Below are 25,753 nucleotides of genomic sequence, written 5' to 3'. Positions count from 1 at the left end.
GGGTTGATGTGGTGAAAATAAATGGTATACTTTTTGATTTGATCTCTTCCTGCTTGTAGATAAATGGCAAGGATGTCCAAGACCGGGAAGAGGCAGTGGCGTTGCTCTCCAGCGAGGAAAGCAGAAATATTCTACTGCTTGTTGCGAGACCTGAGATTCAGGTAATCACTGATTAACAGAGAAAAGGGCATCTTTCACTTCTTGAAAATCTTCATGATCAAACATTATATTTTGGAACACCCCAAGATCCCAGAACAATTAATAATATAAATGGCAGTGTTAGTTGAGGTATGGATACTGCCCAGGAGAAATTTACATTTTCACTTCTGATAGCACTTCTAACTTCCCTTTCGTACTGCAGCTGAAGGGTCGGGCTGGTTTATGGTAAAATCTCTGATGAGGGTCTTGAACCTGCGGTCACACTGCTGAGAGAGTGAAATTCGAACTATGGTATTTCCCTGTGATCCCCAAAAAATAGTGGCTAGCTGTGATGTTTTTGTGATTGTCAGAAGTTCCCTGACTCTGCTGTTATTTCTTGAAAAATTTAGTTACATGTTACTTCCCTGCTACTTCATTGCCACAATGTTCCTCTTTCTTCCACGTTACCCCATCTCCTCTCATTCCCTGCTGCAGGTAGTTTTTCGAAGTCCTAACATGTTATTGTGTTTTAGCTTTAGCAGACTCTTTCAAGAACCCTCTAGGTTCTGTAAAGGCTGATTTATACTTGTGTGTACTAGCTTATGCCGTAGCCTACGCAGTTGTGAGCATTTATACTTGTGTGTTGGTGTGTCTGCGTCACTCTGCAATTCACCGCCAAAACACTAGTTGGCGGTGGGGTTTCTATGCCACTGTGTTGAGTTTCTTCGTGTTGAGTTTCAACACGAAGAAGCTCAAACTTCAAACAATGGCAACTGAAACTGAAGGAGGGTGAATTTTCTGTGCTTGGCCGGCCACTGAGAGACATGGACGAGGAAATGCATTTCAAATATTTTCGGATGTCGGCAGGTAGATTTGACAATTTGGTTCATCGTCTCCAACCATTTATCTTGCATCAGTGTACACACAGTATACTCAGAGACTGGCAATCACCATTCGAGTTTTAGCTTCAGGTGGAAGTCAACGGGCTGTAGCAGCCAGCTACAAACTGGCGTCAAGCACAGGGTCCTCCATAATTTCGGAGGTCTGTAAAGCTTTATGGAAAACATTGCAGCCAGAGTTCCTTCCCTGCCCTTCAGTCGCCCAATGAGAAGTTACTGCAGCGTAGGAGGAAATGCGATGCTACCAAGCGGACCAATCACAGTTGTTGCGGTCTGCGTCGACGTGACGCGTAGTTACATTTTTGGGGAGGTGCGCATCAGGCTACGGTGTAGATTAGGGTGTAGGGTACGCGGCTACACCGTACCTACGGTGTCGATTTGACACACAAGTATAAATTGGCCTTAACATTTGACACTCTTGAATTTTACTCAAGACTCTAAGTAGGAACAATGCCAGAAGCAAAATGGATCTGCTTAGATTAAAACCTAATTGCTTTGCATTCCGTTCATTTTCCACTGGACTCAGGAATTCCAGCCCTTTCAAACCTTCTGCGAATAAATCACGTGAATGAAAAAGCAGTTCTGATAAAGGCGTATTGTTAAATATTCAGACTTTTTAGATTATCCTCTGTGCATATTTTCCAACTAAACTTGTAACTGTTTAAATGTAGAAGAGTGCTAACTAGCTAATGACTGTTAAATCCACTTTCCCCACACACTTCTTGCAGCTCTGCTTCAAATATTTATCCAGTTTTCTATTAAGTGAATGAACGCTCATATTCCAGTAGCGAACAATAGCATGCTCTGACAACCATGACATATAGAAATATCTCTGAAACCCTCTGTGACATTTTAAAATTGATGAGCTCTTGTTGCTGATGCTCCAACCAGTAGAAATGTGCTTTCTTTGATCATTCTGTTTCAACTTGGGTAAAAAAAAAATCTGCTCCTACAGAAATGGTCTCAGTAATTTGAGTCATTCTTCTTAGCACAGTCCCCTAATCCAGGCATCATGCTTTCCAAATAATGTCTTAATACAGGGTTGTTCAAAACTAAAATTTGTCTCCATAATGCAGTACACAAGTTCATTGTTGCATCTGCACTGTATCTTTTTATTAAATCCACAATTCTATGGACATTTATTCTGCCATTATTCCCCAGTCTCATATTTTCAAAGAATATTCAAATCCCAGTAAGTCCACAATGCCTTGACAGTTTAATAAAGTTTTATACTTTATTTATTTACTGCAAATGGCCACAATAAATCTGTCCAGTCTGGCAAATTGAAGCTTGCTACTCAGTGCTGGCCAAGCAAACCATCCTTTTCCACTATCTGGAAACAGTGAGACTACATCCTGTTTTCTCAAATCCACTGGCAGTAGGAGTTCAATCCCATGAGCCTGCTTTCCTAGTTGTTGAGGTCATGTGAACTGACTTCCCAAACCATAGTTGCAAATCACATAATACCTAATTTGTTAATCAAAAAACTGTCACTCTTAGATTTGAAGTTACTAATTGGGCCAGTAACTCTACTGGCCAAAGGGAGTCACAAATTTGGACTAGGCTCTGTGTGTAGTAATGCTTTATTATTAGTAATGCCTGGAAAAACTGTTATATCCTCTTCTCCTGAATTTCTGAACCAGCCGAAATAGTTTTAAGATTTCTACCAAATGTTAAGCTGCCTCTTAATCCTCTAAATTCCAAAAAAAAATTAGAATACTGGTTTATGTAATTACTCCTTGTAAGTTGGCTCAAGAAGAAACTGGTGTATTATTTTGCACCCACTTTTGGACTGGATCTAAGTAATGTACTACAGATAGAATGATAAAGCACCTTGTAAATACTTGTGTTATTGTACAAAGGCCAGTGTTCCATTAGCCTTTCTGATTATTTTCTGCACCTCAGTCAAAGTTGAGTTTATTGTCATTTTTACAAGTACAGGTATGCACAGCTACAGGTATGAACAGGTGCAATGAAGAACTTAACCTGCAGCAGCATCATAGGCACATAGCATCACATTGGCAGCAATCACAATGAAAGCATAAATTAAACATAAAATATACACAATTTTAGTACAAAGTGATCAGAATAGTCATAATGTTGCTGAACAGTAGTGGTGATTAGGATTTTGCTGGTTGGCTCAAAACTGAATAGTTGAAGGGAAATAGCCACTCCTGAACCTGGCTTCTAAATGTCACCGGCATATAATAATGCACATGGTCCCCTGAGTTTCTTTGGACCTTCACTGTTTTTGAGAAAAGATCAGGTATTTGCAATGTTCCGATCAATGTTTCTGAAACCTTGTGTCCGATTGTCCTGGAGGCTCTTTAAGCCTTTTTTCATTACTAACAACATTTTTGTGTCCGCCTCAATTCATCTTTTTGTTTCCTTGAGCTGCACATCTATCTTCTTCCACAATGGTAAATATGGAAGCAACTTCATTATTTAACTTGTCCCCACCATTTACCTACTTCCACTATTTGTCCATTGTTTACTTTACAACCTAATCCTCAGCTCAAACCACCCCCTTTTTCCTATATAAAGTATATATCCCTTGCAAGTTCTGGTTCCATACTTCTCATAACTCTTACTTTGAATACTACCACACTTTTTAAATATATATTATTTCTGTTTTTTGCATGATTTTTAATACCGTAATGTATTTATTTATTACTTTTTTCCTCTTCTATATTATGTATTGTATTGAACTGCTGCTACTAAGTTATCAGATTTCATGACACATGCAGTTGATAATAAACCTGATTCTGATTCTGTTTTGTCACCCTTTGTTCTTCTTTACTCCTCTCTTATTCTCTCAAATTGAATTGATTTTGCATTATTTGATACTTCTGTTATCCCCCCTTTATTACTGGTCACTCATGTGAGTCAACCAAGACTAGCCTCTTAGGATGCAAATGGACATGCATCATGTTCTTTATTTTGTGCTGATTCTCCATTAGATTTTCCTTTGTCATAATCTACCTAAAGCTTTAGAGTCTCTGCCCATTACACTGAAGTCGGTCTTCATCAAGACCAGGGGCTCCCAAGCTTTATTAAGCCATGGAGCCTTACCATTAACCGAGGTGTGTGGACCCTAGGTTGGGAACTCCTGACCTCGACCTTCATGTCTCTCACTTTCAAGTACAATATTGATATTGATCATACTACTTCTACATTTAGGGGAATGTTCATACTCCATTGAGGTTTTTAGCTAACCCTGCCTCTCTGCCGTTGTCTGGCTTCAATTCTGACCTCCAGAGCAGCCTGTGTGGAGTTTGCATGTTCTCCCTGTGGCACTGCGGGCTTCCCTTGGGCTCTCCTGTTTTCCTCCCATGTCACAAACTCATGCTGACCAGTGGTTTAATTGACCACTGTAAACTATCCCTAGTGTAGGTGACTGCTGGGAGAATCAGGCAGCGTTAATGAGCACGTGAGAGGGAAAAGTGGAGGAAGTAGATTGCTCTGAGAGACACAGAGGGCCAAATCACCTCTTTCAGTTTCATAGGATAATAATGAAAAATAAATAATGTGGAAAATATAAATCACTAAACCTAAGACATATTACTTCAGTAAGCCACCCTGAATATATATCAAACCATAACAACATTAAATGCCCTATTAAAACTAATCTGCCTTTACTACTTGCTTATCTAATCTGAAATAATATATTTTAACACTTCACAGCTACTATCAAGAGATTAATACATAACCTCCACTATTCTCCTCGTTTTTGTTTTTAAGTTGACAGTAAAGGTAGAATTATTTTATTTTATAGAAGTAATTTAACCAATCATTAATGCTACTTTAGCTCTTCTATTGGCATCTATATTCTTGGGATATTTCCCAGGATACTCCATTCTCAGTCCCCATTGCCCTACAGCCATGTTCAGCAACACCTTCCAAACTACATTTTTGCCTGCAGTTTAATTTGTCCTTCATGCTCTGTGCATTCATATATTTCGTTGGGCTTTCGTTGTTACGACCCTTCCTGCCTTAAATGGTGTTTATTTTAATTTCTGTGTCCAGGGGCTGTGCATATCTGCTTCTGTGTGTGTTTTTGGTAAATCTGTGCTGCAGAGCCTGGTCTGCAGTTGACTTGGATCTTCTTGCTTTCGGGGGGAAAAAACTTTGCTGTGCCACTTCCATATGAATAACTGCTTACTCTATGTAATTATCATAAAGGCTTCCTTTCCCATTTGAACTCTACATCTGGGGCCATTTTAATGAAGTCCTTATGACGATCCAATTTATCCTTTCCTCTAAGTTTATACAATGGCTTTCTTCTGAGAACAAGAACAGTCCCAGCTCATTGCTTGTAACTCCTCTAGTCCGAGCAACATCTCTGTTATCCATAACTTAAACTCTGTTTCACATATGTCAACTAACTTCACTCTTGCTCTTAACCAACATACTTACTACGAAATACACCTTTTGGGAATCCACTTCGTACAATGCCTTTCTGTTCCAGCTGCATTTACAAATCCTCCACTAATGTTGAATGTAATTCTGGATAAAATCACATGATTCACTTCTTTATAACAATATGACTACCTTTTACTTCTCATCCTCTGATTTGGAATTCACCATTAACTTGTGGGCATGTGGCCAAGTGGTTAAGGCATTGGACTAGCGACCTGAAGGTCGTGAGTTCGAGCCCCAGCTGAGGGAACGTGTTGTGTCCTTGAGCAAGGCACTTAATCACACATTGCTCTGTGACAACACTGGTGCCAAGCTGTATGGGTCCTAATGCCCTTCCCTTGGATAACATTGGTGTTATGGAGAGGGGAGACTTGCAGCATGGGCAACTGCTGGTCTTCCATACAACCTTGCCCAGGCCTGCGCCCTGGAGAGTGAAGACTTTCCAGGCGCAGATCCATGGTCTTGCAAGACTAATGGATGCCTTAATTAACTAGAGTAGATAGCAAATGACCAACAAATGTTGGTCACACAAAGCTCCCTCTGATGGATGAAAGTGCAACTAATAAAATAGTCCAAAATATGATAGATCCACCAGAATTTGTGGATAGCAATATTCTAAACTGCACGGGTAGCTAGATAACTACATGTATTCAGGTTTATGATTTCTTGTTACATCCAAACTCCTTGCTCTTTTATCAGTTGGATGAGGGTTGGCTGGATGATGATCGAAATGATTTTCTCGATGAGCTACACATGGACATGTTGGAAGAGCAACACAATCAAGCGATGCAGTTTACAGCCACTGGTCTTGAGCAGGTAAGATATTGTGCATATGGCAGCTTACCCCTGTTCCAATTGCCTACCTCATTTCCTGTATCACTATTGTGATTTGCATATTAGGAAATTGGTTGTAAAGGACTGTGAAACATCCTGAGGTTGGGATGTAACAATGTTGTTCGTGTCTTGTTTTCACGTAAGTGCCAACAACTGAGTTAATTACAGTAAAACAACTCCAACTTTGCTCAAGGTACCATACACTTTAACAGTCTTGCTACCTTCAGATCAACATGTTTCTGACAGCCATAATAACACAGCATCTGAATCATTCTCAATAGGGCACATTGTTACTATGATTTGTTAATTTACAATGGTAATTTTATTGTGAAGGACCTACTGTTTTTGCTTTGAGATGGAGCACTTTTAATTTCAGCAGTTGCAGGGTCTGAATCGACAGCTCAGGTTATGTATGGGGTGGGTCTCTGTCTCTCTCTCTGTACAAATAATAGTCTGACCATAAACTCAAGAGAAGAAGTCCTGCTGTATCAGTGGATACTGGTTAGTAGAGCACTACTCATGAAATACTTTGAGTGTAAGGCCCATTTTACCGTGTACTTTGGTAAATGAGTCATTGAGGACTTGGAGCTCAGCTCCCAAGTATGTGTACTGCAGCTCCATGAGCTTGCGGTGACTTTGGATCTTGTGGAGATGGTATCAACTGAACTATTTCCCATTTGATCTCTAGATTAGCTCCACGGTAGCATGAAAGATTGTCAGCGGTGAGGAGCAGTAAAAAAAGATGTAAGCTTTTAAGATGCTGTCATCTCTGCTCTCCTTTGAGGCTGGGTTTGTTGTTCCTTTGGTTAAAATTGCAGCTCACAGTGTCATCATAAATTATGGATCAATGAGTCTTACTTCAGTGGTGGGCAAATTATTGGAGAAGACTCTTAGAGACAAGATTTATATATATTTGGAGAAGCAGACTCTGATTAGTGACAGTTTTGTGCGGCCATGCCTCACAGAATTCTGTGGGGGATGTGACAAAGAACACTGATGAAGGTAGAGTAGTAGATGTAGTAAATATGGGTTTTAGTAAGGCTTCTGATAAGGTTCCCCATGAGAAGCTCATTCAGAAAGTCAGGAGGCATGGGATCCAGGATACTTGGTTGTGTGGATACAGAATTGGTTTGCTCATAGAGGGCAAAGGATGGGTACAGATGGGGTATATTCTGTCTGGTGTCAAGTGGTGTTCTGCGGGGATCTGTTCTGTGACCACTGCTCTTTGTGATCTTTATAAGTGTTTGGGATGAGGAAGTGGAAGGGTGGGTAGCAAGCTTGCAGATGACATGAAGGTTGGTGGAGTTGTGAATAGATGTTGCAATGAGACACTGGCATGCGGAGCTGGGCTGAGAAGAGGCAGATGGAGTTCAACAAGTAAAGTATGAAGTGATTTACTTTGTAAGGTCAAATTTGAAGGCAGAATACTGAGTAAATGGTAGAAAATTTGGCAGTGTGAAGAAACAGATGGATCTTTGTGTCCACACCCATAGATCCCTCAAAGTTGCCACACAAGTTGTCAAGTAATGGTGTGCTTGTTTTCATTAGGCAGGCGATTGAGTTCAAGAGTTGAGACATACTTGGAATGCAGGGTTTCACTTTTCTGGATCATTTGGATCAGATCTGGGAAATGTATGACATGTACAAAAGGACATGCACTTGAACTCGAGGGGGAACCAATATCCTTGTGGGCAGGTTTTCTGGAGCTGTTGGGGAGGGTTTAAACTAATTTGTCAGGGGGATGGGAACCAGAGAGATAGGGCAGAGGGTGGAGCAGTTGGGTATACCAGTTGATGCAGTGTCTACTGAGACCATGAGGCAGGATAGGCAGTTGGTGGGGCAAAATTGCAGTCAGTCGGAAACAGGACTGAAGGTGCTTTATTTGAATGCATACAGTATACAGAATAAGGTTGGTGATCTTGTAGTGCAGTTAGAGATTTACAGGTATAATGTTATGGACATCTCCGAGTTGTGGCAGAAAGAAGATCATAGTTGGTAGCTTAACTTTCAAGGGTACACATTGTACTGAAAGGACAAGCAGTTAGGCAGAAGGGTGGAATGGCTCTATTGGTAAAAAAAAACAAAATCAAGTCCTTAGAAAGAGGTGCCATACTATAAGATTGGAAAATGTAGGCCTTGTGGGTAGCATTAAGAGACTGCAAGGTTAAAAAGACCCTGATGGGAGCTACAGTGGTGGTAGAAGGTTGTGAACACTGTAGAATTTTCTCTGTTTCTGCACAAATGTAACCTAAAATGTGATCAGATCTTCACTTAAGTCCTTAAAGTAGGTCCCCCATGGTAATTGCAACTTTGCCCTTTTTACGTGCTTTTTCTATCTCCCTTAGCCCACATCCTGATTACTGTTTGGAGGTCTGTATATACAGAGGTGTGAGAAAGTTTGTGAACCCTGTAGAATTTTCTGTTTCTACATAAATATGACCTAAAATGTGATCAGATCTTCATGTAAATCCTAAAACTAGATAAAGAGAACCCAATTAAATAAATAACACAAAAACATTATACTTGTTCATTTATTTATTGAGAAAAATGATCCAATATTACACGTATTTGTCAGAAAAAGTATGTGAACCTTGGCTTTCAGTGACTGGTGTGACCCCCCCTCCCCCCCCCCGCCCCCTTGTACAGCAACCAAGCATTACTGGTAACTGTTGATCAGTCCTGCACATTGGCTTGGAGGAATTTTAGACCATTCCTCCTTACAAAACTGCTTCAGCTCTGAGATGTTGGTAAGTATCCTTGCATAAACAGCTCGCTTCAGGTCTTTCCACAATATTTCTAAAGGACTTTGACTCAGCTATTCCAAAACACAAATTTTCTTTCTTTTTAAACTATTCCGTTGTTTATTTACTCTTTCAGATAATTGGTAGAACCTCCTTTAGCAGCAATAATCTCCACCAAACGCTTTGTGTAGCTGCTAATCAGACTTGCACAACAGCAAGGAGGAATTTTAGACCATCCCTCCATACAAAACTGTTTCAGTTCATCAATATTTCTGGGATACCTTGCACGAACCTCTAAATCATGCCACAGCCTCTCACTTGGGTTAAGGTCTAGACTCTTACTTGACCATTCCGCTGTTGATTTACTCATGTTTTGGATCACTGTCTTGTTGCATCTTCCAACTTCTATTAAGCTTCAGGTGTCAGACTCCTACCCTGACAGTCTCGACAGTCTCCTGTAAAATGTCTTGATACAATTTTGAATTTATTGCTCCCTCAACAATTGCAAGTGTCCAGGCCCTGAGGCAGCAAAGCAGCCCCAAACCATGATGCTCCTTCCACCATGATTCACAGTTGGGATGAGGTTTTGGGGTGCAGGGCCCTTTTTCCTACAAAAATAGCAATGTGCATTTCTGACAAAAAGCTCAACTTTTGTCTCATCTGTCCACAGAACATTGTCCCAGAAGCATTGTAGAACATGCAGGTGGTCTTTTGCAAACTTGAGACGTGCAGCAATGCTTTTTTTTGGAGAGCAGTTGTTTCCTTCCATGAACACCATTCTTGTTCAATGTTTTTCTTATAGTGGACACATGACCAGAGACTTTAGCACGTTCTAGAGATTTCTGCAGCTCTTTTACTGTTACCTTTGGGCTCTTTTTCACCTCCATCAGCATTGCACATTGTGCTCTTGGTGTGATCTTTGCAGGATGCCCACTCTAGGGAGAGTAGCAACAGCACAGAGTTTCCTCCATTTGTAGACTATTTCTCTTACTGTGGACTGATGAACACACAGGTCTTTAGAAATGCTTTTGTAGCCTCTTCCAGCTTGATGCATCGCTACAGTTCTTCCTCTAATGTCCTCTGAAAGTTGTTGTTTTGATTGAGGAATAGTGCATATAAACAGAACTTTCTTGAGAAAAGCAGGCTCTGTCAGTAACCTGACTCTGTACGTCTTTTTTTATAGGGCAGGTCAGCTTTACAACCCACACCTCCACTATCATCTCATTGATTGGAACACCTGACTCCAATTAGTTTTTGTAGAAGGCATTACCCTACTTTTTCCAACAAATACATGTAATATTGGATAATTTTTGTCAATGAATAAATGAACAAGTATAATGTTTTTGTGTTATTTATTTAAGTGTGTTCTCTTTATCTAGTTTTAGGATTTATGTGAAGATCTGATTACATTTTAGGTCATGTTTATGCAGGAATAGAGAAAATTCTACAGGGTTCACAAACTTTCTTGAATATACAGACCTCGAACAGTAGCCAGGATATGGGCTACAAATTACAATGAGAGATAGAAAAGGCTCGTAAAAAGGGCAGTGTTGCAATAATCATGGGGATTTCAATATGCTAATAGATTGGGAAAATCCAGTTGGTGCTGGATCCCAAGAGAGGGAATTGCAGAATGTCTACAAAATGGCTTTTTATTAGCAGCTTGTGGTTCTGCCCACTAGGAGAATGGGATTCCTGAATAGGATGTTATCTAATGACCCAGATTTGATGAGAAAGCATAAGGTAAAGGGAGCCTTTGAAGGCTGTGATCATAATATGATAGAATTCACCCTTCAGGTTGAGAAGGAAAAGATAAAATCGAATACATCAGTATTACAATGGAGTAAAGGGAATTACAGAAGCATGAGAAAGGTGCTAGCCAAAGTTGATTGAAAGGGGACACTCGCAGGGATGATGGCAGAACAGTAATTGCAGGTATTTTTGGGGGAGATTTGGAAGGTGTAAGAGACATATCAAAAATAAAGTAGTATTCTAGAGGATAAAGCAATTATGGCTGACAGAAAAGGTCATAGACAGCATAAAAGTGTAAGGGGGCATATAATATAGCAAAAATTGGTGGGAAAGATGTTGGAGTCTATTATTAATCATAAGTTTTTGGGGTAGGTGGAGGCACATAATGAAATAGGCCAAAGATAGCCTGGTTTTCTAAAGGAGATATCTTGCCTGACAAATCTGGTGGAGTTTTTTGAGGACATAACAGGCAGGATAGACAAAGGAGAGTCAGTGGATATTGTTTATTTGGAATTTCAGAAAGCCTTTGCAAAATAAGAGCCATGTTATTATGGGAAAATATTAAAATGGATGGAAGATTGACTGATTAGCCAGAGGCAAAGGGTGGAAATATAGGGGGCCTTTTCTGGTTGGCTGCTGGTGACTGGTGGTGTTCCGCAGGTGTTGGTGTTGAGCCACTTCTTATCACGTTGTATGTCAGTGATTTGGATGAAGGAATTGATAGCTTTCTGGCCAAGTTTGCAGATAGAAAGATAGGTGGAAGGGCAGGTAGTATTGAGCAAACAGGGTGTCTGCAGAAGGTGTTAGACAGATTTGGGGGAATGGGCAAAGAAGTGGCAGATGGAATATAATGTAGGGATGTGCATGGTAGAAAGAATGAAGGCCCATTTTGTAAATGGGGACAAAATTCAAAAATCAGAGGTGCAGTGGGACTTGGGAATCCTCGAGCAGGACTCCCTAAAGGTTAACTTGCACGTTGAGTGGGTGGTTAGGAAGGCAAATGCAATATTAGCATTCATTTCAAGAAGACTAGAATACAAAAGCAAGGATGTAGTGATAATGCTTTTTAAGACATTGATCAGCCCATACTTGGGGTATTGTGAACAATTATCTAAGCATTGGCGAGGGTCCAGACAAGGCTCTGAGGAGTGTTTGATGGCTCTGGGTCTGTACTTGGAGTTTACTGCAGAAGAATGAGGGGGTACCTCATTGAAACCTATCGAATATTGAAAGGTCTGGATGGAGTGGATGGGGAGAGGATGTTTCCTGTAGTGGGGGAGTCTAGGAACAGAGGGCATAGCCTCAGAATTGAGGGATATCCATTTAGTACAGGGATAAGGAAATTTTACTTTAGCCAGAGGATGGTTAATATGTAGAATTCTTTACCACTGACGGCTGTGCAGACTAAGTTACTGGGTATATTTAAGGCGAGTTTGATAGGTTCTTGATTTATCAGAGTATCAAAGCTTACAGAGAGAAGGTAGAAGAGTGGAGTTGAGAGGGATAATAAATCAACCATGATGGCATTGTGGAGCAGACTTGATGGGCTGAATGGCCTAACTCTGATCCTGCTTCCTATGATCTTATGAATTCATCACCCCTTTCAATCTTGCTGCCATGTACCAGAAGTTAAATTCTTAGCCCTTTCTATACTACTTTTTCTTTATTCTGGAGATTTTCATAATCTCTCCTGCAGTCTTCCTCTCTTTCACTTTATCCTCATTTTCCCAAACGGTTGACCTAATTAGTTTAAAGACACACTTCAACGCCTCCCACTGACTGCAATTTTGCCCTATTAACTACTCTCAGTCTTACTACAAACTGCATCTACTTGTATAGCAATTAGCACATACACTGCACTAACACTTTGGTTCCCACCCCCTGCCAAATTAGTTTAAACCCTCCCTAGCAGCTGTAGCAAACCTGCCCGTGTCCCATCAAATTCAGGTGTAACGTGTTCTTTTTGTACAGGTCATACCCTCCCCAGAAGAGATCCAAATGATTCAGAAATCTGAAACCCTGCCCCCTGCACCAATTCCTCAGCTACACACTTATCTACCAAATCATCCTATTGTTATCCTCATTGGTGCATAGCACAGGCTGCAATCCAGAAATTACTACCCTTGAGATCCTGCTTTTCAGCTTCCTACTTAACTCCCAATATTCTCTCTTCAGGACCTCCTCCCTTTCCCTACATATGTCGTTGGTACCAATGTGTACCATGGTTTCCGGGTGTTCAGCCTCCTCCTTTAGAATGCTGCGGACCCAATCCAAGATGTCCCTGATGCTAAAGCAACATACTGTTCGTGTGGTTCTTTCCTGTGCACAGAATCTGCTGTCAGCTCCTCCCTCTATCACTACTGCATTCCTCTCCTCCCCCTTCCCTTCTGAGACCCTGTGCCAAAGTACATACTCACCACACCAGCTATGTACTGTTAGACAACGAAAGACAGAACATCAGAAACTTAATAGAGCCTCCACTCTTCTTGCTTAAGCCTCTTGAGCCAAAGCCTAAAACTAACCACTCTTAATACTTTTCATATTTGTGTGCCATGTTGTTCAGTTGGTCATTCGCTCCACCTTACAGAAACTAACTTTTTTGTTTTGGTTTTACAAAAGCAGAAAAAGCACGAAGAAGATGGCGGAACGACAGACACGGCAACCACCTCTTCCAACAACCACGAGAAGGACAGTGGTCTGGGCCGCACAGACGACAGCGTGAGGAACGACGAGAGCTCGGAGCAGGAGATCCTGGGGGAGGAGCAGAGCAGCACCTTGCTCCAGAGCCAGCGGGAGCTGGGCTACAGCCAGGACACTCTGGGCAGCAGCGAGCTTCAGTGCAATGAAAGCTTCGTATCTGGCGAGTACAATGACTCCGATTTTGTTGGCACTCAGGACGAGGAATGTGAGAGGTTCAAGGAGCTCCTGGAGCTGAAGTGCAAGATGAACAACCGGAGTCAGTTCGACCTTTACTACTCCACGAGCACTCTGGAATGTGGCAGGCGACAGCAGGAGGTGATGGACCGGGAGCTGGAGATACTGAATGAGGAACTGAGGAACATTGAGCTAGAGTGCCAGAACATCATGCAGGCGCACCAGCTGCAGAAGGTGAGGGAGGAGTATGGAGATGTGTGGTCGATCCACGGCAGCGGCTTCCGGAACTACAACACCAGCATTGACACGCAGAGGGGGAAGCTGGCAGACATCATGGAACACCCCGAGAAATCGGACAAAGACAGCTCGAGCGCTTACAACACGGCGGAGAGCTGCCGCAGCACCCCGCTGACGGTGGACCGGTCTCCAGACGGCTCCCTGCAGCGGATCGTCAGCATCACCAACAAGAAGAACCTGAGGAGCACGGCGGATGTGGCCCCGGCTCCGCCAAGGCAGAGCAGCAGGGAGGCCAGCCCCGCCGTCAGCAGCTCCTCAGAGACTCCGGAGACAGCTGTGCCCGGGGAAGAGACAGAGGGCAGCAAGTCGGGGGAGCGGGAGAAAGGAGGCGGCGAGCAGCGCATCCCATATCTGTCGCCGTACCACAGCTCACCGCACAGGCACGTAAACATTCCCGCCCATGCCAGGCACTACCAGAGCTACATGCACCTCATCCAGCAGAAGTCTGCGGTGGAGTATGCCAACAGCCAGCTCAGCCTGGTCAGCATGTGCAAGGACTCTCAGAAAGCAGCGGCTGACTCCAAGATGGAGTGGAAGGTGAAGATCCGCAGCGACGGCACGCGGTACATCACGAAGCGACCTGTGCGCGACCGCCTGCTCAAGGAGCGGGCCTTAAAGATTAAGGAGGAGCGGTGCGGCATGACCACAGACGACGATGCCATGAGTGAGATGAAGACCGGCCGCTACTGGAGCAAGGAGGAGCGGAAGCAGCATGTGGTGCGCGCCAAGGAGCAGCGGCGGCGGAGGGAGTTCATGATGCGCAGCCGCTTGGAGTGTCTCCGGGAGAACCCGCAGAGTGGCGGCGAGGGGAAGAAGGAGGTCAACATAATCGAACTGAGCCACAGGAAAATGATGAGGAAGCGGAACAAGAAAATCTTTGACAACTGGATGACAATCCAAGAACTCATGACACATGGTGCCAAGTCACCAGACGGCACAAGAATCTACAATTCTTTCCTCTCAGTTACTACTGTGTAAACGGGACACTTTTTATAAGGACGCTATCCATTTGAGGTAGCATACAATTGCCTCGTTAAATGTGGCATGTCACTTTTTCTATCCGGGGACTGCTTCTAATCTGATCGTGGTTTTTACAAGCAGTTTGCTGATCACTTTTACAAAATTTATTAATGTGGTAACTTTGTTTGTAGATCGCAACTTCCCACCATCCATACCATGATCTTCATTCAATCTCACTATTTGTAAGATAAAAAAGAGCCATATTTCATATTATACAATACCTAATGTAACTTAAAAATCTGATTTTATTATATCTGTTAATCATTACACAAGTTTCTTTTGTATTACAGTTACGTTATTAAAACTATATGACGCCAATCCCAATAGCTTTGCATACTTGAGCAGTTAGCTCTTACATGACATTACTTCTCTGCTGCGACATGGAACATAAAATTATTAACATCCAAGTTTTTAACTTTCCCAGCCATGTATTGTACGATTAGTCTGTAAATTAAAAGTGTATCGTCCAAGTAAAGTGTAGGTGGTTGAGTGATTCGTACCCTAGTGGATATGATGCTGTAGTCAGGTAAATTATGTGGTTATTGTGAAGATAAAATAAATTATTGCTTATATTTGAAGAAATGCAGATTTTATAGAGTAAATATGTTATTGTAAAATCTTTTTCTCCACTTATTACAAATTCTTGTTGCCAGGTTCAAGTAGACACAGGAGAACAATTATTTCAAGTATCACACACATTAATCAATAGTATTTCCATTAAGTTCTCTGCAAATAAATCTTCCAGTTGCTAATCTCTGTAAACAGAACTTTGAATTACCCATCACATCCTCGTCTATATCTCCATCTTCCTTGGCATTAGAATGAGACCAGCATGAAAAGATGCATCTCATGGATGAAGCCAGCCATTCCATTGCTGTGACTGGGCTACGTACAACCAACAGCAAGTTAATAAGGGGAATGTTTAAGGTGTTATTTGGCTTTAGGGGTTGCCATGAGCATTTCACCCTTGATGGTTCCTTAAACATGCAGTGATGGAAAAGCTCCTCACCATCCCTCCTAAAGTATGGTCCACTTTACAACAGACACAATTCTTCTCTTGGTTAAAGGCTTACAAATAAAAGCCTTGCTTCCTGATATTTAAACTATTTGAACATCAAACTAAGTTAAACATAAAATGGACAGGACTGAAGAGCTGATTTATTGTTGTAAGTTTTGATGTGACTGGGCAGGGACAGGTAAAACCACAGTCCCTTCTCAGTCATAAGAGTTAAGGATACCAGTCATTAGCCCCAGCAGCCAGTTTAGTATAAAGTTGAAGTAAATTGTAAATATCTGGAGTAGCACCACAACCTCATTGTCTTAAGCAATGACAATAAAATTCTATTCAATTCTAAATGTCAGTGCTCATTGTGGGAGGACCTACCAGCTTACTGTTAGTTACTACAGGCACATCTGGAAGTTCATCAGTGATCAATAGAATCATTGACAGATGTAGACAAAAGAGCACTTCATAGCAGCCTCATGGAATCAACCTTCAGTTTTGTTTAATCTAAAGCTCTGCCCATCATATGATAAATTTTTAAAATATGAATACTAGAAGCAGACATAGGCAATTTGGCCCTCAACCACCATTCAACAAGAGCATGATTGATCTAAGACTTAAATATTTTCATGTCTTACCTCAAATCATTTAATTCCACTAATTTCCAGAAATTATCAATCGTACATAGTTCTGAATGCAATCAACTAATGGCTCAGCCTCCAGAACTCTTCAGATAATCCAAAATATTCAGCAACCTTTGAGTAAAGACATTTCTTCTTGTTTCCTCATAAGGTATCAAATAATGCACCGGACAGGGCATTGAAAACCTGTGCTAACCAACTGGCTGGGGTGTTCAGGAACCTGTCACTGCTGCATTTGGAGGTTCCTACCTGCTTCAAAAGGGCGTCAATCGTACCAGTGTCCAGTAAGAGCAGTATGAACTACCTCAACTACTATCACCTGGTAGCGCTCACATCCACTGTGAGGAAGTGCTCTGAGAGGTTGGTCATGGCTAGAATTAACTGCTGCCTGAGCATGGATCTGGACTCACTGCAATAGGTCTAGAGAAGATGCTGTCTTACTGGCTTTCCACTTGGCCTTGGACCACCTAGGCAACAGCAATACCTATGTCAGGCAGCTGCTCTGATTATAAGTTCAGGGTTTGAAACCATCACTCCCTCATTATTCATCAAGAAGCGTGAAAACCTGGGCCTCTATCTCTTCTTCTGCAATTGGATCCTTGACTTCTTCATCAGTAAACCACAGGCAATGCGGATTGGAAATAACTTCTCACTGACAATCACTGTTAGTATGAACTGCAGACAGGTAGATCAGTGAAGATTTGCTATGGGAATAGTGCACAGATAGCAGATTGTTGTATGAGGTGAGAGCTACGTAAATTGAAGCCATTGGACCTGGTGAACAGACAAGTTTTGAAGGAAAGCTGATGTTCTTAGTCTTCCTCCACTCCCCAACCACAGCACTACATTGATGGTTCTGGTTGTGTTATCGGGGGTAATCGCATTGAAACCTATCAAATATTGAAAGGCCTCAACAGAGTGGATGTAGAAAGGACGTTTCCAATCGTGGGGCAGCCTAGGACCAGGGGCCACTAACTCAGAATGCAAGTACATCCCTTTAGAACATAGATGAGGAGGAACTTCACTAGCAGGAGGGTGGTGAATCTGTGGAATTCATTGCCACAGATGGCTGTGGAGGTCAAGTCATTGGGCATATTTAAAGTAGAGGTTGATAGGTTCTTGATTAGTAAAGGTGTCAAAGGTTACCAGGAGAAGGCAAGAGAATGGGGTTGAGACGGATAATAAATCAGGCCTTCAGTTTGTTTCCATAGAAACCTCAATAAATGACATCTTTCAAAGGGTGCTTGGATTTCTCAACAGCATTCTGTAAAAGAGGGAGTGAGATAAAGACAGGGCAAATTCAACAGGATTCTTAATGTCAATGTCAGGCAACCTTTGAGTTCAATTACATCACACCAGTAACTCTTAAGCTTAACTTTACTTTTTAAACTGTACAGGATATAATTGTTAAAGTATTGATCAATTTTCATGTACTGCACTGGAAAATAAAAAGATCACCAGAATGCCATGTAATACATACTAGGTAATTAAAATATACATTGCATATAGGAAAGTAACGTTGCTCGACACATCTAAAAGTAATGTTTTGGCAATGATAATCATTGCAATGAAACCTACGTTGGGTTTCTCAACTCTAAAGTTCATTGATATTGACTTTCAAAATTACGTTAACCTTGTTTATTATTGTTTGGTTTTCTTATTGACTTCCCTTTTTTAAACAGAATGCTGCAATGCTGCTGAGCATCTTTTGTAAAGCAAGACAAACTTCAGTCATTGAAGTTATTGCCAAAGAGAGGTAGATAGCCTCACTTAAATTTTAGTTATCACCCTCCTAGTCGCAAGCCCCAGAACCGCTACAGTTCAACTAGAATCAGGTGACCTCTGCCTTATCTCTACACCTGTATTCTACATTAGACAAAAGATTCTGCAAATGCTGGAAATCTTTAGTAAAACAGGCATCAAAGGACATCTTGGTCCAAAACGTCAATTGGTCCTTTCCTTCTATGGATGCTCCTTGACCTGATGAATTCCTCCAGCTATGTGTGTGTGCTGCTCTCCACTTTTTTCCCCAATTTAAGTGTCAAAAATTTATTGGAGGTTTCCCTATGCTTTAATGGCAGTAAACTTACAGTGGGTTCTCATATCTTTTGTCTGTGACTAAGCTGGTTCACCAGATTTCATATTGGTTATGTAAAATAGGTTTATATTTAACTGAGAAAAGCACAGAAAACACTCAGAGGATTGGGCAGCATCTGAAGAAAGAGAAGCAGTTAATGTTTCCGTTTCAGGACCCTTCATTAAGAATTTCCAGCATTTTCTGGCTTTATTTCAGATTTCCAGCATCTGCAGTTTTATTTTTAAATTTTCATTTACTGCTCTGTTGAATTAAAACAGTTTGCTATTTAAATACTATGTTCTTACTGGGGTAAAGAAATAGACCTAAAGCTGTTTTTTTTTAGATATTCAGCACATTTACCGGGGAATCCTTCTGATGAAATGTGCTGGTGTAAATAAAGGAGGATGGAGACTTGAGTTCCCTCCATGGGGAAATGAACTAATGAGCTAAAGAGAGAGAGAGGGAGAGGTTCTGGCAGATAGCAGAATGCTCAGGACACCTCACAAAATTTATGTTTATCAGATGAGAGAAGAAAAGAGATTGATGAGAAGTGTTTTGTAGGTTTGAGAATACAATATATTATATTTCGGAATGCAATCAGTGTTCACCATAAACCCTCAGAGAACAAGATTCAGTTCACCAACCAGGACCCAGCAAACTGCATTTCAGTTCAGTCCATCCTCTACTATTTAATTCTTTTGTCAAAACTAGTCAAATCCATTATTGGGATTTGAGCAGAAGGAAATCAGACCAGTGAGTCTGCTGTTAATGGGCAACACACACAAATTGCCTGTTAACTCCTTACCTTCAAAATGATTTATTGCTACAGTGAGTCTTACCAGCATGGGTGGGGGTGGGGGGGTGCGGGGAGGAGGGGAGAAGAATCCAGCAGTGGAAAGAGGAAAAATAATGCTGGTAAATTTCAGACAAGTTAGAAAATGCTCAGCTTTCCGAATTACTGATTCAGGACCATAAGATGTAGGAGCAGAATTAGGCCATTTGGCCTCTGAACCTGCTGCACCATTTTATCATGGCTGATCCACTTCCTGCTCAATCCCTTTCTCCTAACCTTTCATACCCTGACTAATCAAGAATCCCATCAACTTCTGCCTTAAATACATTGAATGGCCTGGCCTCCACAGCAAATTCCACAGATTTGCCACCCTCTGTCTACAGAACTTCCTCATCTCCATTCCAAATGGACATCCCTCTATTCTGAGGCTGTGCCCTCTGGTCCTAGACTCACCCACCATAGGAAACATCCTCTTCACATCCAGAGCCATCGAACGCACCTCATACGATAACATTTTTATTCCCCAAATCATTCTCATGAACCTCCTCTGAACCCTCTCCAATGTTGGCACATCCTCTCTTAAATAAGGGGTCCAAAACTGCTCACAATACACCAAGTGAAGCCTCACCATTGTCTTACAAAGCTTCAATATTACATCCTTTCTTTTGTATTGTAGTTCTCTCAATATGAATGCTTCCTCACCACTGACTCAACCTGCAAGTTAATCTTTAAGAAATCATGCATAAGTACTCCAAAGTCCTTTTACACCTCAAATTTTTAAAATTTCCTCCCCGTTTGGAAAATAGTACGTTCTTTTATTCCTTCTACCAAAGCGCATGACCATACACTTCCTAACTCTGTATTACATCTGCCATTTCTTTGCCCAATCTCCTAATTTGTCAAAGTCCTTCTGCAGCCTCCTTGCTTCCTTAACACTACCTGCTCCTCCAACTGTCTTTGTATTCTCCACAAAGCCATCAATTCCATCATCTGAATCATTGACATATGATGTAAAAAGCAGTCCAAAAACTGAATCCTGTGAATACGACTAATTAATGGCAGCCTATTACAAAAGGCTCTCTTTATTCCCACTCTTTGCCACTTGCCAGCCAATGCTCTGTCAATGCTAGTATATTTCCTATCATGCCATATGCTTTTGTTAAGCAGCCTCGTGTGGAACAAAATCCAATGCACAACATCCACCAATTGTCCCTCCTGCTTGTTAATTCCTCAATGAATTCCAATGGATTTGTCAGGCAAGTTTTTCCCTTAAGGAAGCCATTCTGATTTTGGCCTGTTTTATCATATGCCTCAAAGTATCCCAAAACCACATCCTTAACAATCAACTCCTTCTTGAAGAGTGGAGGGACAATTGCAATTTTCCAGTTGTCTGGAATCATGCGAGAACCTATTGATTCTTGAAAGATCATTACTAATGACTCCACAATCTTTTCAGCTACCACTTTCAGAACTCTGGGGAGTAGTCCATTTGGTCCAGTAGACTTAGCTACCTTCAGACCTTTCAGTTCCCCATGCACTTTCTCCCTAATTATAGCAACTACACTCACTTCTGCCCTATGACACTCTCGAACTTCTGGCATAATGTTAGTGTCTTCAACGGTGAAGACTGATGCAAAATACATATTCAGTTCATCTGCCAGTTCCTTGCCCCTATTACTGACTCTGCAGCGTAATTTTCCAGCCATCCAATATCTACTCTCTCCTCTATTTAATTCTTTATATATCTGAAAAAATTTTGATACCCCCTGTGATATTATTGGCTAGCTTACCTTTATGTTTAATTGGGCTCCCTTCCCCCCCCCCCCGGCCTTTTTAGCTGCCTTCTGTTGGTTTTTAAAAGTTTCTCAATCATCTAATTTCCCACAAATTTTTTGCTCTATTATATGGCCTCTCTGTTCCTTTGTTGTTGCCTGTAGCAGTTGCTTGAAAATAAACTAAAACCACTGAGAAACTAAGTATGGAAATTAACACTGTATGACATACTTCTTCCAAATAACTAATTCCAAGCTGAAAAAGGTATGTTCAATCTTTTATTACAAAACCAGCAAAGATGAATGATCTTATAGTGACAAAAAAACGAACAAATCTGAGTTACCAATACAACGAAGATCATAATGAAATTAATGAAACTAAATAGAGCTAGCTGTCAACAAGAAAAAGCATTCCTCCCATCTCACCCTCTCTTAACAAGACTAAATTGACTAAGGCAAAGCAAGAATATGTAACTATACTCATTTGCTTGTACCACGCCCAAACACACGTGACAAATTACCCATAACAAACGTACAACACAAAATACAATACAGACAGACAGAAAATAGATAAATGGCTCCTACATTGGCTTTGACTTCTCTTGTGAGCCACAGTTGCAACATCCTGCCTTTAGAATACTTCTTCTTCGGGTTGTATCTATCCTGCATCTTCTGAATTGCTCCCAGAAACTGCTCTGTGATCTTCCCTGTTAGTGTTCCCTTCCAATCAACTCATGCCTCTGCAATTCCTTTTATTCCACTGTAATACTGATACATCTAATTTTAGCTTCTGCTTCTCAAACGACAATGTGGATTCTATCATATTATGAGCACCATCTCCTAAGGGTTCCTTGACCTTAAGCTCCCTAATCAAATCTGGTTGATTACACGTCACTGAATCCAGAATAGCTGAATCCCTAGTGGGCTCAACCACAAGCTGCTCTAAGAAGCTATCTAACAGGCGTTATACAAATTCTCTCTCTCGGGATCCAGCACCAACCTGATTTTCCCAATCTACCTGCATATTGAAATCCCCATGACTATCATAAAATTACCCTTCTGTTGTGCCTTTTCTATCTCTATTTTAATTTGCAGCCCACAGCCTGGCTACCTTTGAGGCCTGTATATTACTCCCATCAGGGTCTTTTTACCATCGCAGTTTCTTAATGCTGCCCACAAGTATTCTACATCTTCTGATCCTATGTCACCTCTTTCTAGGAAACTGATTTCATTTTGTTATCAACAGAGCCACACCCCCACCTCTGCCTACCTGCCTGTCCTTTGAATACAAAGTGTATCCCAATGATAATCTCAGTAATGCCCACAACATCATATCTGGCAATCTCTAACTACGTTACAAGATCATCTACTTTATTCTGTATACGGTGTGTTCAAATATAACACCTTCAGTGCTGTATTCATTGCCCTTTTCAATTTTGGCCCCCTTTTACACTGATCCCACTGACTGCAATTTTGCCCTTTAATTTGCCTGTCCTTCCTGACAGTCTCACTACACACTGCCTCTGCCCCATCCTCAGCCCTATCATGCCAGTTCCCATCCCTCTGCCAAATTAGTTTAAAACCCTCCCCAACAGTTTCAGTAAACCTGCCTACAAGAATTTTCATCTCTCTCAAGTTCAGGTGCAACCCATCCCTTTTGTACAAGTCATTCCTTCCCCAGAAGAGATCCCAGTGATCCAGAAATCGGAAGCCCTGTCCCCTGCACCAACTCCTCAGCCACACATTCATTTGGTAAATCATCCTATTCTTACCCTCACTGGCATGTGGCACAGACAGTAATCCACAGATTACTACCCTGAGGTCCTGCTTTTCAGCTTTCTGCCTTGCTCCCTAAATTCTCTCTTCAGAACCTCTTCCATTTTCCTACCTATGTTGTTGGTGCCAATGTGTACCAAGACTTCTGGCTGATCACCATCCTCTTTAGAATGTTGTGGACCTGGTCCAAGACATCTCTGACCCCGGCAACTGGGAGGCAACATACCGTCCAGGTGTCTCTGTCACGTCCACAGAATCTCCTATCTACTCTTCTGACTATGGAATCCCATATCACCACTACAATCCTCTTCTTTCTACCCCCCCCCCCACCCTTCTGAGCCACAGTGCCAGACTTAGTGTCAAGCCCGTGAACAGTACCCAAAATGGGATACTTATTATTGAGGGGAATGGGGAATGGCCAGATTGAGGGGAATGACCTATTTGAGGAAAATAGCTGCCCATTTACCTGCCTCCTGCAACTTAGGGGTGACTACCTCCCTGTAGCTCCTATCTGTCATCTCCTTATTTCCCCTAATGAGCCGAAGGTTATCGAGTTCCTTCGCACATTCTCAATGACAAAACTTAATGAAGTTTTGCTAAACATTGATATTGAGCCTGCTGTTCCAAAAAGAACAACAACCATGTATTTATGTATTTGAGTTGCAGAAAGAGTACATTCATTAAAGCAAATTAAATTGGGAAAGGTACTTTTGCTTTTCTGCCCATTTCTCAGGAAAATGTATTTCAAGTGAAGGCCAGCTATTTTCACGTGAACGTTACTCTCCTTTATAATACACAGTAGTCTATCAACACAAGTCTTTGGCTCCATGGATTCCTGATGACGGGTTTCAGCCTGTTTACTCTTTTCCATAGATGCTGCCTGGCCTGCTGAGTTCCTCCAGCATTTTGTGTGTGTTGCCATGGTTTCAATTCTTTCTCCCTTGGGCACTCTCTCAGGGTTGAGGATGACTTACTTCCTTTCAGTTGTATGGGTTCTAAAATGACCCGTGAGGCTGACGTGAAGATTTGCGATTTCTGCCACAGATCAAGTAGGAGGTGCTTGGTGGGGCAGGTATTCTCAGTCAATCAGAATTCTCAGAGCCCACAACAAATTTTGAATTGGGTGATCCGTAAAATATGGATGTTGTTCATCCCATGCACACCAGAAACTGCTTTATCTCACTGCTCCAATTAGCATTAAACTTGAAACTAGAGTGAAGCTCAGTAGAGTGAATATGTTTTCATTTGAGTCACCTCAGCTTTATGCACCTAGCTTAAAGCAACTTGAAAATATTAAGATTTCAGTGCATTTTCTGTAGAATACAGATCAAAGGAAATAAGCAGTATCAGGGCATGATTATAAAGGTGCCTTCTGAGATTGTTCATGTGAGCGCAATCTGAAAACATTCACCATCCTTAATTACCTGTTAATAACAGAATCCGACTGCTTCACAATCACAATCAATTTGCTGGAGAGTTTAACCAAAGCCCCCATGAGACTATCACTTACTGACTTTTGTTGGAAGTGGCTGCGGCGTGCAAAGGCTTAAAATGCAGAACTCAGGTTCTAATAACTCAGAAGATGTTCGAAGTCCCAAGCCACCAAAGCTTACCGTTGCAAATTGATTATAGATGAAGTAAAAGTTGACATTATGCTCTTACATTGACTTTTTTCTTTCTCCAGTTCACGTCTACTAATGTCAAACAGCCTGATCACACATCAAGCACATAGAATATAATACAGTGGTGCACGAGAACAGGTCTTTCAGCTCATCTGCACTGACCACGATGCCAATACAACTAATTCCCTCTTCTGGCACAAGGTCCGTATTCCTGCATTCCCTGTCTGTTCATATGTCTGTCTAAATGCCTCTTCAGTGTTGCTATATTACATATTTCTACCAACTCCCCTGGCAGCATGTTCCAGATATCTACCACTTACCTTGCAAATCTCCTTTAAACTTTCCCCTCTCAATAAACCCATGCCCTCTGGTATTCTTTAGTACTACCGGGCGGGGGAATCTACTACCTACCCTCCTAAGTGTGGCCTGAGTGACGTTTTATACAAATAGCTATCTTTTATAGTGAAATCCAGACTGATGAAGACAGGCATGCAAGTGTGGGAAATCTAACAAATAAACTGGGCGTAAAAGCTGTTCAACTCACTATCTGAAGGGAATGCTTCATCATATTTTACTGATCAAAAGTGTGCGCCACTTCTCACACACCTGTCCCAGTTAGAACATAGGGAGAATTCATCTTGTCCTGAACTTCCACTCCACATTCCATGTGATCACTTTTCAGAACAGCTGCTCGGGCCTCAGGAGTGACCTTTGTTTTCCAGCCATCTTCTCATTAATTCTCCAATTTCCTAATTGTGTGTGTTGCTGTGGACTTCCAACATCTGCAAAATCTCTTGTGTTTATCATTAATTTTCCACCTGACTCCCACTTAAGATTTCTCCTTATCTGGGCTCCTACATTCTTTCAACAATACACAACATACCTTCAAGCAACAGCACGCTGAATCTTTCATTTTGGTACCTTGAAGCCATCGGAGAATAATGTTGAATTTAATCATTTCAGGTAATCACTCTGCTTTTTTTCTCTCCACTGATCTGTTTTAATTTGTTTTTCCATTTCCTGTCATTGACTGCTGCTTTTTATTGACAAAGTCGACAGTTTTTGTCTGCACACTATCACTGATATTCCCTGTAT

At 41.5% G+C, this 25,753-nt stretch overlaps 1 protein-coding gene across 5 annotated transcripts in view; it reads left to right on the top strand.

Annotated features, from left to right (window-relative positions):
- Positions 1 to 15,582, top strand: part of LOC140202724 (PDZ domain-containing RING finger protein 4-like) — a 475,245-nt gene extending 459,663 nt beyond the window's left edge. For 2 of the 5 annotated variants that reach the window (XM_072267955.1, XM_072267957.1), the window contains exons 8-10: positions 60 to 161; positions 6,156 to 6,272; positions 13,403 to 15,582. In XM_072267955.1, the coding sequence (XP_072124056.1) occupies positions 60 to 161; positions 6,156 to 6,272; positions 13,403 to 14,932 (1,749 nt within the window). In that variant the 3' untranslated portion in view covers positions 14,933 to 15,582. The remainder of the gene's footprint in view (positions 1 to 59; positions 162 to 6,155; positions 6,273 to 13,402) is intronic. The other 3 variants (XM_072267958.1, XM_072267959.1, XM_072267956.1) reach the window with 2 other exon arrangements.
- Positions 15,583 to 25,753: the final 10,171 nt, after the last annotated feature.

This window comes from Mobula birostris, chromosome 9 (genome assembly GCF_030028105.1).
Source record: "Mobula birostris isolate sMobBir1 chromosome 9, sMobBir1.hap1, whole genome shotgun sequence".
NCBI lineage: Eukaryota > Metazoa > Chordata > Chondrichthyes > Myliobatiformes > Myliobatidae > Mobula > Mobula birostris.
This window is presented reverse-complemented; position numbering and strand designations above follow the sequence as displayed.